Source organism: Thamnophis elegans, chromosome 5 (genome assembly GCF_009769535.1).
Source record: "Thamnophis elegans isolate rThaEle1 chromosome 5, rThaEle1.pri, whole genome shotgun sequence".
Taxonomy (NCBI): domain Eukaryota; kingdom Metazoa; phylum Chordata; class Lepidosauria; order Squamata; family Colubridae; genus Thamnophis; species Thamnophis elegans.
The window spans coordinates 93,606,608-93,621,427 of NC_045545.1; the positions used below are offsets into that span (position 1 = coordinate 93,606,608).

The 14,820-nt window shown below is 43.0% G+C and overlaps 1 protein-coding gene across 1 annotated transcript in view; it reads right to left on the reverse strand.

The window, feature by feature from the left end:
- Positions 1–14,820, reverse strand: part of KCNQ2 (potassium voltage-gated channel subfamily Q member 2) — a 135,462-nt gene that overhangs the window by 72,506 nt on the left and 48,136 nt on the right. The window contains 4 exon segments of the mRNA XM_032218370.1: positions 4,905–4,999; positions 6,323–6,418; positions 10,659–10,769; positions 12,761–12,886. Coding sequence (XP_032074261.1) covers positions 4,905–4,999; positions 6,323–6,418; positions 10,659–10,769; positions 12,761–12,886 — 428 coding nt within the window.

Consider the following 14,820-nt stretch of genomic DNA (forward strand, 5'->3'; position numbering starts at 1 on the left):
ATAAAATAAATTATTAATTTTCATTGTTAATTTTAATTTAATTTCTAAATCTCATTGTAAATGTCTATTGGGTTTTTGGGATATTCTATTTAATTTTTCTTTTAACTTTTGTAATATGTGTTTTTATGTTGTACACCGCCCTAAGTCCTTTGGGAGAAGGGCGGCATATAAGTCCAATAAACCAACCATAAACCATAAACCCATTTAATTTCTTGTTAGAAACCGAAATCTTTAAGTTATTCTAGGACAGTGTTTCCAAACCTTAGCGACTTTAAGATGAATGGACTTCTTAAAGTTTATCATAACGAGCTGTTCTTGAGTGTCTCTAATTTTTTCTTGTAATATTTGAATATTAGTAGTCAAATTAGAATTAGCCTCCTCCAAGCTTTCCAATTTATTCTCTATTTCAGCGGTATAATCTGACAGGGCAGACACGGCTGCAAACGTATTCGCCTTCATTTGGTCAATTTTAGACTTTAAATCACCATATAGCTCCAATACAAATTCCTTAATTTCTTGTTTAAAATCATTAAACATTTGAAAGAAAAATTCCTGTGTTAAGAATTCTCCAGTAGAGGGCGTAGGAGACAAGGGCTGCGATTCCAGTGTAAATTCTTTAAGTTCATTCATAGGTTCTTTAGGCACATTTGTAGAGAGACGCTTCGATTTTGACCTGGGTGCCATTATAAATAAACAGATAAACAACGCTTTCGCTCCCCTCTGTTTCCAAAAAAAAAAAAAAAATTATTTTGTTAAGGAGCGGTCTGCAGGAAGGTAAAACCGGCTAAGTACTTCCCCTATCAATCACCAACGGAGAGAAATCGCCATTTTGAAGTCCGTTTAAACAAAGAAGCCTCTAAGACAAATGGTGCTGGTGTTTAAGATAGTAATAAAAGCATAAATCTCACAGGGGTGGGACCCGCCCGTATTAATCCTAGCTTCAAACAACTTTGCTTTGTCCTGGGGGGGGGGATCGCCTGTCTAGGGCTGCAAAAAAAAGGCAGCTGAGAAGAACTGGCTGGAGATAAAGGCTCCGCTACGCTGGATCTAATCTCTGTCCACAGCCAAAAAAAAAGAGAAAGGCTGTGAATTACGAATAGACCCTAGCACACAGAGCTACTCCCTGCCCCTTTATAGCCAAAAAGGGGTGATATCTATGATCTTATTTAGATATACAGACCAGATCTCTGAGAGGAGCTCGGTTGAGCCCTCCTCGGCGACAGGCTCCGCCCCCCCGGAAGCCCCGCCCCCCCGGAAGCCCGCCCCCCCCCCGGAAGCATTCGCAATAAGAGTCAGAGGATTCCGTGAAAAGGAGCGAGAGAATCTGAAACAGACCTTTGTTGAAGCCCTCAGCCATGCGGTGGGAAGCCCGGGACTTAACTTTGATTGGCAGATTCGGAAAATCTATCGCCAGAATTCGTTGGTAGCGGAACAGCGACAGCTCCCAAGGGACATAATTATATATTTCTCCACAAAAGAATCTAGAAACGCGATTATGCAAAAGTTTCATAATAATAGTTTGCGAGTTGATGGCCAGGATCTGATTGTCTTTAAAGAAATACCATTCCAGATGTTAAAGGCAAGAAGGGAGTATACTTTCCTAACTAAACTGCTTAGAAATTATCAGATTCAATATAAATGGGAGGCCCCAGCCGGTATTACGGTCACATTTGAGAATCAAAGATTTCATCTCAATTCTGTTTCGGAGGCTCGAGACTTCTATTACAAGATCTTGAAGGCGGGGCTTCCTGATTCACTTGGAAAAGAGGAGAGACAAGTCGAAGGAGAAGGCAAGCAACGGACCACATGGCTGCAAGATGGAGGGGGTAGCTTTTCCTCCCTCGGAGAAGCAGAAAAGCGGAGATCGAGGATTTAGACATTCTAAATTACTCGCCAAAGTTGTGGATTGAATGGGGGTTTGCGACCTCTCTCCGGTAGAAAAAGCGGAACTTATTGGTGGGGTGATACTGAATGTATATATGTAAAATGAATGCAGAATGATTTATGTTGCTTAAATTCTGTTAGAAGGGAAAGTTGGATGAGATTATTTTAAAACAGAAGGTAAACTGATTCTTGTTGAAAGTATTATTTGAACAGGTGGAATGATCCATGCTAATTAATTTTTATTAGAAGGGAAAGCTTGGTGAAATTATTTTGAGCTAGATTTTAAACTAATGTCTGTATAAATTTGATAGTGGTAAATATCAGAGAAGCAAGGGATGAGGGTAAAATGCATGCGGAATGATTTACGTATATTGGTGGGGTGATACTGAATGTATATATGTAAAATGAACGCAGAATGATTTATGTTGTTTAAATTCTGTTAGAAGGGAAAGCTGGACGAGATTATTTTAAAACAGAAGGTAAACTGATTCTTGTTGAAAGTATTATTTGAATATGTGGAATGATCCATGCTATTTAATTTTTATTAGAAGGGAAAGCTTGGTGAAATTATTTTGAGCTAGATTTTAAACTAATGTCTGCATAAATTTGATAGTGGTAAATATCAGAGAAGCAAGGGATGAGGGTAAAATGCATGCGGAATGATTTACGTTGTTTAAATCCTATTAGAAGGGAAAGCTGGTCGGGATCATTTTAAGATAGAATGCAAACTGATTTTTGTGTAAAGTAATATTTGATCCACGCTGCTTAAAGTTCACTAAGAAGAGTAAGTTTGGTCAGATTATTTTGAATTACTGTTTGAAAATAAGGTTAAGAAAGATTATTTACGCTGTTTAAATCCTATTAGAAGGGAAAGTTTGATTATTCTTCTGTAAAGCAATATTTGAATATGTGGAACGATCCACGCTGCTTAAATTTTACTAGAAGGGATTATTTTTGAGCTAGATTGTATATTGATGTCTATACAAATTTGTATAAATGTTTATCTGAATACAAGGTTAAGGAAGAGGAACGGGAGAGTCTACAGGAGGTCTGGGTAAATAACAAAGAAGCAAGAGACGAGAATAAAATATAGATAGAATGTCTTACACTATTTAAGCATAGATAAAGATGGGGGGCTGAGCTTAACACAAAGAGTTCTTTTTTTTTTCTTTTTTCTTTTTTCTTTTCCTTTTTTTCTTTTTTTTTTCTTTCCTTTAATATATTACTTTTATTTTTAATCCATACGAACATAAGATACTTTAGATAGAAGGTAGTGCCAGGTGTGGGCCCTGGGAAGTCGGGAGGATTAGGGATGGGGATTTATGGGGGGTGGGTGGGTGGGTGTTAACATAGTCTCAATAAGAACAAGAATGCACTTATATACGGTTGTTCTTTTTTTTTCTTTTTTTTCTCTTTTCTTTCTTTATATTTTTTTTTCCTTGGTTTATTTTACTTTTTATCAGATTATAATAAACAACACTTGAATAAAGGAATACACCAAGGAGGGAGGTAGAGGGAAAGAAGAGGGAGGAGTAAGGAAGGAGTAAGGGGAATGTAAGGAGGGTGTGTTGGGAGTAAGGAAGGTTTGAGGGGAAAGGGAAGTAGGAGGGGAGTGTTAGAGGGAGGAAAGGAAAGTTGGAGGGGGTAGATGGGGTGTATGGAGGATGGAAGTGTCAGGTGGGGTTGTGAATGATGAGTTGTGTTTTCTTTTTTATTTTGTTTAACTTTTTTTTTTCTTATAGCAAATACCCTGTATATAAGTGATTGTAAAATGGAATGTGAAAATGAATAAAATATATTTAAAAAAAAAAAAAAAAGATGAGTGGACTTCAACTCCCAGAATTCCCAGCATGGCTGGCTGGGGAATTCTGGGAGTTGAAGTCCACCCATCTTAAAGTTACCTCAGAAACAGAACTCTAGGCCAGTGATGGTAAACCTTTTTGGCACCAAGTGCCCAAATCAGAATGCACGGGCCAGAGCTCCGGAAACTTGAAGACTAGCTGGCCGCTGCATATGCGCGTGTCAGCCAGCTGGACTTCATGCGCACCGCAGCTGGCGATGAGCATGTGCCCAAAAAGAGGGCTCCATATGCATATGTTCACTATCACGGCTCTAGGCTGTTGAGGGAAATAATCTTCACCTACAGAAAGGATGTTCCATAATTCATTTTCCACATCATGGACAACAAAATCAGCACAGGTCAAAATGCTAGAGGATATAGAAAGAGAAAAGTCATGGGGGGAAAAAAACTGGAAAAAAAGGGGGTTGTTATTTATTTATTTTTACCTACTTTTCAAGGCCAGCCTTTCAGACCGTCTTCAGGTTCCTGACATGGCAATTGTCAGAAAACAATACCCACCGAGAAACAGGCGCAGAAAAATAAAGACGATGGCCAACGGAGAAACATAAATGTGCAAGAAAAGAAAAAAAAATTAATATAAACCAATCTAAGCAATGGAGAAATAAATCTAGATCTAGCATTTGAAAACAACAGAAAGCGAACTTCCCAGTGAGTTTTAAAAAAAGAAAAAAGAAAAAAAAATCACAATGCAAACGTAGCATTTTGGTGAACGTAACCAAAAAAATAAATAAATAAGCAAGATGGATAGAAATACAGGTAGTCCTTAGCTCACAACCACAATTGAGCCCCAAATTAGTTGTTAAGTGAGTTTTGCCCCATTTTACGACCTGTCTTGCCACCGTTGTTAAGTGAATCACTGCAGTCGTTAAGTTAGTAACACAATAGTCAAGTAAATCTGGCTTCCCTGTGGACTTTGCTTGCCAAAAGGCCGCAAAAGGGAATCACATGACTCCAAGACACTGCAACGGTCGTAAATGCGAGTCAGTTACAAGCGTCTGAATTTTAATCAAATGACCGTGGGGATGTTGCAACGGCCGTAAGTGTGAAAAATGGTCGTCAGTCACTTTGTTTTTTTTTAGTGCTGTTGTAACTTTGAACAAAGGGTTGTAAGACGAGGACTACTTGTAGAGGAATCTATGGGCCCAGGTGAAATGCTTACCTGTACATGGGAACGGTGACGGTCCGTTCGTAGTAATTCCAGGTAGAGTGCAAATCGGTTCGGGTGAGGTTAGTGGCGTAAAACCTCCAGGCGGCCTGAGGGAAGATGGGAAGCAGAGGCGGATATGATATCAAAAAAGTGAAACAAGCCAGTAATGAAGTTCATTTGGTGGTGGCACAGTGGTGAGAATGCAGTATTGCAGGTTAATTCTACCCACTGCCAACTGCCAACAGTTTGATCCTGACCAGCTCAAGGTCGACTCAGCCTTCTATCCTTCCAAGGTCAGTAAAATGAGGAACCAGATTGTTTTCCGGGGGGCGGGCAACACTCTGGCTCTGTAAACCGCTTAGGGAGGGCTGTAAAGCACTGTGAAGTGGTATATAAGTCTAAGTGCTAATTCTGTTCTCAGACACCTTTTGCACTGGGCCTTCAGGACTGCCACATTTGTTGCTGTGGGAAAGCAGGAGTGGGGGATTATATGGAGTATGGAGATATATGTAGTCATAATAACATTCCTTTCTCAGAGAGTCAAGGACATCTTGCCCTGCACCTGGAGTGGCATGACTGGGAGGCATCTCCAGTTGGGACAGTGCCTGATTGGACCATGTGATGGACATGTGGGAGCTGAGCAGGGACTTGAACTTTCGTTTGAGTGGGGAAAACCTGGAAGCTTTCAGTTTCGGGTTTTCCCAGATGTGCCAATAGGACGTCTCTAATAAAATGGAGCTTTGAGGAAACTCAAGTCTTGGAGTCTTCTTTTTTTCGGGATGTTACTTGGAACCCTGAAATCTGTTCTGTTACGTTCTGTTCTGTTCTACTCTACTCTACTCTACTCTACTCTACTCTACTCTACTCTACTTCTATTTCTATTCTTATTTCTATTCCATTACATTAAATTCCATTCCCATTCTGTTCCATGCAATACTGCAGGCTAACTCTGCCCACTGCCAGGAGTTTGATCCTAACCGGATCAACGTTGACTCAGCTTTCTATCTTTCCGTGTTCAGTAAATAGAGGACCCCAGGTTGTTGGGGAAAATATGCTGACTTTGTAAATCGCTTAAAGAGGGCTGTAAAGCACTGCAAAGCGGTATATAAGTCTAAGTGCTATTGCTAATGTAGATTTTGCAGGAGAGAAACTACATTGCCATGATCTTTGATGCATAGGTAGTCCTCAACTTACCACAACTGATGGCCAGATTTTATGTTGTTAAGCAATATGGTTGTTAAGTGAGTTATAGGCTGGCTGGGGAATTCTGGGAGTTGAAGTACACAAGTCATAAATTGCCAAGATTGGAGAGCCCAGCTCTGGAAGGTTTTGCAGCATGAATCAATTCTCTTACAGCACCTTCTACATCCATTTCTCTTTCCTTGGAGATCTGGCCTTTCCCAAGTCCACCCCACATTCTCTCAGCTCACCTGAATTAGGCCAGCTGCAGGATTTCTCCTTTTTTCAAAGTGCTTCTGACGATGCTGTTCTTGAACCTTCAAGGCGAACCCGGAACCTAGGATTCCCTGAAAATTAAATTAAAAGAATTAACAGAACAACAGAGGTGGAAGGGACCTTGAAGGTCTTCTAGTCCAACCCCTGCTCAAGCAGGAGACCCTATACCATTTCAGACAAGTGTCTGTCCAATCTCTTGGAATAACAAGATTTGGAAGGTACCTTAGAGGTCTTCTAGTCCAACCCCCTGCTTAGGCAGGAAACCCTACACCACTTCAAACAAATGTTGTCCAATGTCTTCTTAAAAACATCCAGTGTTGGAGCACTTAAAACTTCTGGAGGCAAGTTGTTCCACTGGTTAATTGTTCTCACTGCCAGGAAATTTCTCCTTAGTTCTAAGTTGCTTCTCTCCTTGATTAGTTTCCACCCATTGCTTCTTATCCATAGAGCTGAGGTGGCACAGTGGTTAAATGCAGCACTGCAGGCTACTTCAGCTGACTGCAGTTCTGCAGTTCGGCTGTTCAAATCTCACCAGCTCAGGGTTGACTCAGCCTTCCATCCTTCCGAGGTGGGTAAAATGAGAACCTGGATTGTTGTTGGGGGCAATATGCTGACTCTGTAAACCGCTTAGAGAGGGCTGAATGCCCTATGAAGCGGTATATAAGTCTAACTGCTATTGCTATCCTACCCTTTGGAGAATAGTTTGACTCCCTCTTCTTTGTGGCAACCCCTGAGATATTGGAAGACTGCTATCATGTCTCCCCTTGTCCTTCTTTTCATTAAACTAGACACACCCAGTCCCTGAAACCATTATTTATATGTTTTAGCTCCAGTCCCCTAATCCTCTTTGTTGCTCTTCTCTGCACTCTTTCTAGAGTCTAAGAATCTCTTCTTAAAAACCTCAGGTGAAGTTTTAAACCCACAACTTCTGGAGCTAAGCCATTCTACTGATTAATTGTTCTAACTATCAGAACATTTCTTTTTAGTCCTGAATTAATTCTCTCCTTGATTAGTTTCCACCCATTGCTTCTTGTCCTGCCCTCAGGTGCTTTGGAGAATAGTTTGACTCCCTCTTCTTTGTGGCAGCCCCTGAGATATTGGAAGACTGCTATCATGTCTCCCCTGGTCCTTCCACTTGGCTTGTTGGAAGGCCGTAGATGGAGATCACAACCCCAAGACACTGAGATTATCAATTAAATACATGCCAGTTGCCAAGGGCCTACATTTTGATCAGGACTGTAACCTTTTTTTCTTACATATTTTAACCTCTTTTAACCTCAAAGTGTTGCCCGGGATTTCCCCCTTAACATCTTCTCATATGCATAGTTCATTTGCCATCATCCTTCCATTTTCAATTTCAGCCGTATTATTTTCTTTCTGTATTTTCCATCTTAAATTTAATTTCTTCTTTATAGATAAACAATATCATTATTTGCCCCTCCAAATTAATCAAATTTAACATTTCATTTCCATCTATTATTCTATTTTACTACAAATAACATATATCCTCTGATTTAATTTTGCATAATAAACATTTCACTTAGTTGGTTATCCACAATTAATAATATTGATCTATTTCCCTCACATCCTATTAACTATATACCATTGGCAATGTTAACATATTTCATTTTATTCTACTAGTAAATCCTTTCCCTTCTTTCCTCCTTTCCTAGCCATTTTTCTCTTCACTTCTTTCCACCCATTCACATAGCTTTTCCTTTTTCTTAGTTTTGTGTTGTGGCTCGGCCGGAGCCTTTGGAGCTGCTATCAGACTCTGACTCCGAGCAGGGCTCAGAGAGACTAGTTGGTCTCCAGGTAATGACTGAGCCTTGGAGCAGTGAGAGGCTGACACAGAAACCTCCTGTGAGTTGTTTCGGGATGCACGCAGGAGAAGGGCTGACCGATGTAAGGAACAATTGAGTACACACAGGAGATGATAACGAGCAGCTGTGGCTCATTAGGATCTCCTCCTGCGGATAAAAGACTGATGGTGCCACGCCCTGGTTGCAGAAGTCAACGTTCCATTTCTGTTCTAGTCAATGTTCTCTGTTTGTGTGCAACCATCGAGAAAAAGCACTTGGATAAGTGACTTGATTTATATAATCCTATTTTGTAGCAGTTTATGAGTTAGGACTTTTGCCAGAGCTAATTATCTGTGTTTATTTTGGGCTCGCAGCCAGCAAGAGCCGGGACTGATAAAAAATATTCCTTTGAACGTTCTGTTTGGCTTCAGTTTTTGAACGGACAATGGGGGGGGGGGGTCAGAACAGTTTTGTAATTTCTATATTTTTTTCTTCCCAATCTTTTTTCTCCCTTTTGATTCTATTGTTTTGGGGACTTTCCCCGTTCTTTCCCCAGTATTCCCACCTTTGCTGTTTAATTTTCTCTTTTGGGGGGGCCAATTCCCCCTTGTCTCCTTACTGCCACTGTAACTTTGAAGAGTCACAAATAACCATGAAATACTGAGACTTTTTCAAAGTGCGATGGTTGCCGGGTGCTTCAATTACAATCCCATATCCATGGGGACCAAACAAACAAAATGTTAAAAAGTTATTATATATATGTAGCTATTTAACCAAGCACATTTAAATTATATTATAGTAACCGAAATATCTTTACAACCCCTAGGCATGCCCCAACATTTGGGCACCCCTAATGTTTGGAAAGTGAAAGTTGGAAAAGCTTGACACACCCTATTGGGTACACGGAGTTTCTCGTAACAATGAGGACCAGTCGTGTCACTTTTTTCAGCAGAGTCGTAACTTCAGAAGGTCACTAAACAAACGGTGGCAAGTTGAGGACTATCTCTAGATATGTTCAGTTTCGTTGGACAAAAATAGCGTGTTTTAAGCTTGCAAACTATTCTGAGGCCACAGGCAATGGAGATGCTTTCCATCCTAAGGGAGCCACAGCATGACCAAACAGATGTGTTTCAGCTTTCTTTCCAAGAGAAAGTAGCTGCAGAGGACTTTACTGAGCCGTGGTGTCGCAGTGGTTAGAGTGCAGCACTGCAGGCTATTTCTGCTGACTGTTGGCTGCCTGCAATTCAGGAGTTCGAATCTCACCAGATTCAAGGTTGACTCAGCTTTCCGAGGTGGGTAAAATGAGGAGCCAGATTATTGTGGGCAAGAGGCTGACTCTGTGAATGGCTTAGAGAGGGCTGTAAAGCACTGTGAAATGGTACATGAGTATGTGCTGTTGTGTCAGAGTTTTGGCAATGTGGCTAGTATTATGACCATTATGAGCAAAAGACAGCATACAGAGCCTGCAGACAAATAATAGACTTGTCTGGACCCCCCATCAGTCTTAAAAGGTTTATTATACCCATGATGGCAAATCTATGGCATGCGGAGACATTTCTTAGGGCATGCAAAGTAGTACTCTGCCAGCTTATTTTGGCCTTCATTTTCAGCCATTTTTCGCCCTCCGAAGGCTTCCCTGAAGCCTCCAGAGGGAGGAAAACAGCCTTACCTCCACCCGACCAATTAGATCCCATCGATTAGGCCTCCTCCGAGTCCCATCTGCCGGTCAATGTCGACTGGCAACTACGCGGAGGAGAGCCTTCTCGGTGGCAGCTCCGACCCTATGGAACGATCTCCCCGTGGAGATTCGTACCCTCACCACCCTCCAGACCTTCCGCACAGCCCTTAAAATCTGGCTATCCCGTCAGGCCTGGGGTTAAAGACTGTAACCCACCCGAATAGTATGAATGTTGTGCTTTTAATGATGTACTGTCTTATGTGTTAATTGTTTGTTTCCCCCCCCCTTTTTCGAGTTGTAAGCCGCCCTGAGTTCCCCCAGGGAAAAGGGCGGCATATAAATAAATTACTCAATTGCTCAATTACTCAATTACAGACAACCCGGAAATCCATTTCCAAACTTCCAGTTTGCGCGTCGGGCCGTTTTTCGCTCTCCGGAGGGAGAAAAACGACCCTATGGGCAAACCCGGAAGTCAGGAAATGGGCCATTTCCAGCCTCCGGAGGACCTGCGAGAGGGCAGGGGAGGCAGTTTTCACCCTCCCCAGGCTCCTAGAAGACCTCTGGAGCCTGGGGAGGGCGAAAAAACAGGTCCACCGTGCCATCGTGTGCCCGAAGTGGGGGGAGGGTAAGGGGTTGCACCCACATGTACGGGGGGGGGGGTCATGCATGTATGCCCGGGGGGAGGGCACACACGCATATGGCCCTGCGTGCTGGATTATACCATAGCTGCAATGAATCGGGATCATTGCATCAGCTTACTGATTAGAGCTTACAACCTTTCATCAGCTGGCAGCTATTAAATCCTCAGTACCTTGACATATTGCTACTTACTGCTGGGAGAGCAAAAAAGGAAACCCCAATCAAAGTGAAGGTGGCTGCCAGGAGACGCCCATTCCAGGTTTGTGGATACTTGTCCCCATAGCCAATGGTGGTCAGAGTAATCTGGAGGAAAACAAGAGAATCATTGTACGGTATCTTCAAAATTAATATTGGTGCAGGAGCAATATCAAAATAACCTGCTGTATATATGTCAGCCTACACATTATAAACAAGCATTGGAGGTTGTATACATTGTATATGATAAATAAGATCCTAAAGCGAAAACTCAAACACTTTGGCCACCAATGAGAAGAGTGCCTATGTACATTCTCAGTCATATTCATATTCATATTTCTTGCAATCTTCTGGTCATTAGTGCTCTCACTGAGAGCCATTGAGGTAGTTGAGGTTTATCTGTGTCCTCAGGTAGTACAAATAGGTGGGAGCCTTTTGGGACTGCTGGAAGGACCATGTTGCAAACAGAAGTTGGGTGGTGTCATATCCCTCCCCCTCCGTTGAGAGGGGGCTGTTCAATTTTGACATAGATGCCCTCTTTGAACCCTCTTTCAAGCCAGAGGTCCTATCTGTCCATAATGTGTCTTCAAAGAGTGCTAACAACCAGGTGACTACAAGGAATATAAATCCTTCCGTTCTCCATCATTCATTCAGAACCGAAGAAGCTTCTAGGATGAGAAGCAAAACCTCTTCAAGCAGAAACTTACCTCCACTAGACCGATTAGATCCCACAGATTAGGCCTCCTCCGAATTCCATCCGCCGGCCAGTGTCGACTGGCAACTACCCGGAGGAGAGCCTTCTCTGTGGCTGCTCCGACCCTCTGGAACGAACTCCCCGTGGAGATTCGAACCCTCACCACCCTCCAGGCCTTCCACAAAGCCCTCAAAACCTGGCTGTTCCGACAGGCCTGGGGCTAAAGAGCTGTTGCCCCCGTCTCGAATGGTATGACTGTTGTGAGTTGTAAATTGTATATTGTTATGTTTGTTTTTTAAATTTTTTTGTCTGTATCCCCCCTTCCCCGTTCGAGTTGTGAGCCGCCCCGAGTCCCCCTTCGGGGGAAAAGGGCAGCATACAAATACAATAAACTGAACTGAACAGAAGCAAAGGAAGTCCAGTTGCCTTTTGAAAGAAGCACCTTTGGGATAAACGAGAAGAGAAGGCTCATTGGAAAACACCCCGAGGTTGGGAACGGTGGAAGGCAAAAGGAGAAGGGGACGTTAGAGGATGAGATGGCCAGATAGGGTCAATCAATGCAATTAACATGAATTTTGGGGCAAGCTTCAGGAGACAGTGGAGGACAATGGGAGGTCTGGCATGCTGTGGTCCATGGGGTGGTGAAGAATTGGACACAACTTAGCATCTGAACAATAATTAATATGTGGCAATGACCTTGGAAATGGAGATGGAGAAGAGCCACAGCCAGTTAGATGGTTAGATAAGACTGGTTTCTAGCAAGATGCGACCCAGGGCCAGTCCATGGGCCAGGGGTTGGGGATCTCTGCTCTAACCGTCATAAATATGAGCCAGTTGCCAGGTATGTTGTCAGAGTTTGTTGCATAAATTCAAATCCAGAAGCACATGCAGATAACTGATGCAGCAGGATTCATTAACTTCTTTATATACATAAGAATAGGTGAATAAATGTACAATACCAACAGGTGGTTCTTCCAAGTAAACACAAGGCAGGAGAGTTACAGGCAAACATAAGCAGTTAGCTTCATTTTAGCAGACGAGCCCTGACAGACTGCTAGTTTACTTCTCAGAGCAGCAGACTGCTTTAAGTTTCTGTTTCAATTCTCTGCACAGACTCAGATCTGTTTAAGCTCCCATTGGCTGACTTAGTTGCTATGCCTATTCATTGGCTGACCTTGTTCCCATGTCTCTCCCAGTCATGAATATTTTAACACATCTGAATTTTGATCAGGTGACCCTGAAAATGCTGCAAAGGTCATAAACGTGAAAAGCAACCATAAGTCGCTTTTTTCAATGTCGCTGTAACTCCGAATGGTCACTAAACGAATGGTTGTAAGTCGAGGACTACCAATACTTCTGAGGCTATGTTGATAGCCCCAAATTCACAGCCTGAAAAGATACTCACCAGGCCCCACCACAGGGCATCTGCATACGTATCAAAGTGATCGTTTTCTCCTTTCTCAGCCAAGTACACCAGGAAGGAGGCTAAAATTAGGCACAGGAATCCAATATACCAAGCGGTGATCAACTCCTGAAAACGGCAAAAGTGAAAAATGAAGACGAAATTAGCTTTGAGGATGTTTTTCCACCCAAATCTGCTTATTCGTTGGTCCTCAACTTCAGTGGAGGAAAAAATATTCCTGTAATAACCATGCCATGAGATAAAAGGGATACCTTTGAGATACACATGTGGTAAGAGGCAGTTTGGTCTAGGGGTGAAGTTGCTGGCCTAGAAATCAGGAGATTGTGAGTTCTAATTCCGCCTTTGGCATGAAAAGCAACTGGGTGACTTTGGGCCAATCAGCAGGAGATGCTGTATTCTAGTCCCACCTTAGGCAAGAAAGCCAGCTGGGTGACTTTGGGCCAATCACTAGGAGACAGTGAGTTCTAGTCCCACTCTAGGCATGAAAGCTGGCTGCGTGACTTTGGGCTAATCACTAGGAGACAGTGAGTTCTAGTCCCACTCTAGGCAAGAAAGCCAGCTGGATGACTTTGGGCCAATCACTAGGAGACAGTGAGTTCTAGTCCCACTCTAGGCATGAAAGGCAGCTGGGTGACTTTGGGCCAATCACTAGGAGACAGTGAGTTCTAGTTCCACTCTAGGCATGAAAGCTGACTGAGTGACTTTGGGTCAATCACTAGGAGACAGTGAGTTCTAGTCCCACTCTAAGCAAGAAAGCCAGCTGGGTGACTTTGGGCCAATCACTAGGAGACAGTGAGTTCTAGTCCCACTCTAGGCATGAAAGCCAGCTGGGTGACTTTGGGCCAATCACTAGGAGACAGTGAGTTCTAGTCCCACTCTAGGCATGAAACCAAGCTGGGTGACTTTGGGCTAATCACCAGGAGACCGTGAGTTCTAGTCCCACCTTAGGCATGGAAGCTGGCTGGGTGATTTTGCGCCAGTTATTCTCTCAGCCCAACCCACCTCCCATGGTGGCTGTGGGGAAAACTGGAGGAGGAAGGAATGTCATGTATGTTTGCCACCTTGAATTATTGACTTGATGTTTATTCCACCTTCATTACTTTTATCAGTAATGGAGGTGGAATAAAAATCAAATAGGTAAAAACACTGTGAACCCAGAACAGAGTTCCAGAAGCATCCGCACAGACTCAAATGAGCTAATAAAAAGAAAAAAGAAAAAAGAAAAAGCTAGAGGAACAGACAAGGAACACAAATGAGAAACAAGAAGCTAACAAGAGTCGAGGTGGCGCAGTGGTTAGGGTGCAGTACTGCAGGCCACTTCAGCTGACTGCTATCTGCAGTTCAGCGATTCTAATCTCACCGGCTCAAGGTTGACTCAGCCTTCCATCCTTCCGAGGTGGGTGAAATGAGGACCCAGACTGTTGGGGGAGATATGCTGACTCTGTAAACCGCTTAGAGAGGGCTGAAAGCCCTATGAAGCGGTATATAAGTCTAACTGCTATTGCTAATGTAGAAAAAGAAATGGAAAATAAAACTCAGTTGGGCAATGCTATTGAGATTTATAGTTTATAGTTTATAGTTTATTTATTTGTATGCCGCCCTTTTCCCTGGGGGGACTCAGGGCGGCTCACAATCAAAAGGAAGGGGGGGACAGACTTTTACATATAAGACAGTACATGATTAAAACGCAACATTCATACCATTCGGGCGGGTTACAATCTTTAGCCCCAGGCCTGACGGGATAGCCAGGTTCTAAGGGCTGTGCGGAAGGTCTGGAGGGTGGTGAGGGTACGAAGCTCCACGGGGAGATCGTTCCATTGGGTCGGGGCTACCACCGAGAAGGCTCTCCTCCGTGTGGTGGCCAGTCGGCATTGGCCAGCAGATGGAACTCGGAGGAGGCCTAAACGATGAGATCTAATGGGTCGTGTGGAGGTGATCGGCAGTAGGCGGTCTCTCAAGTACCCAGATCCACTACCATGAAGGGCTTTATAGGTGGCAAGTAGCACCTTGCGTCTTTTTTTTTTTACATGTATATGTATATG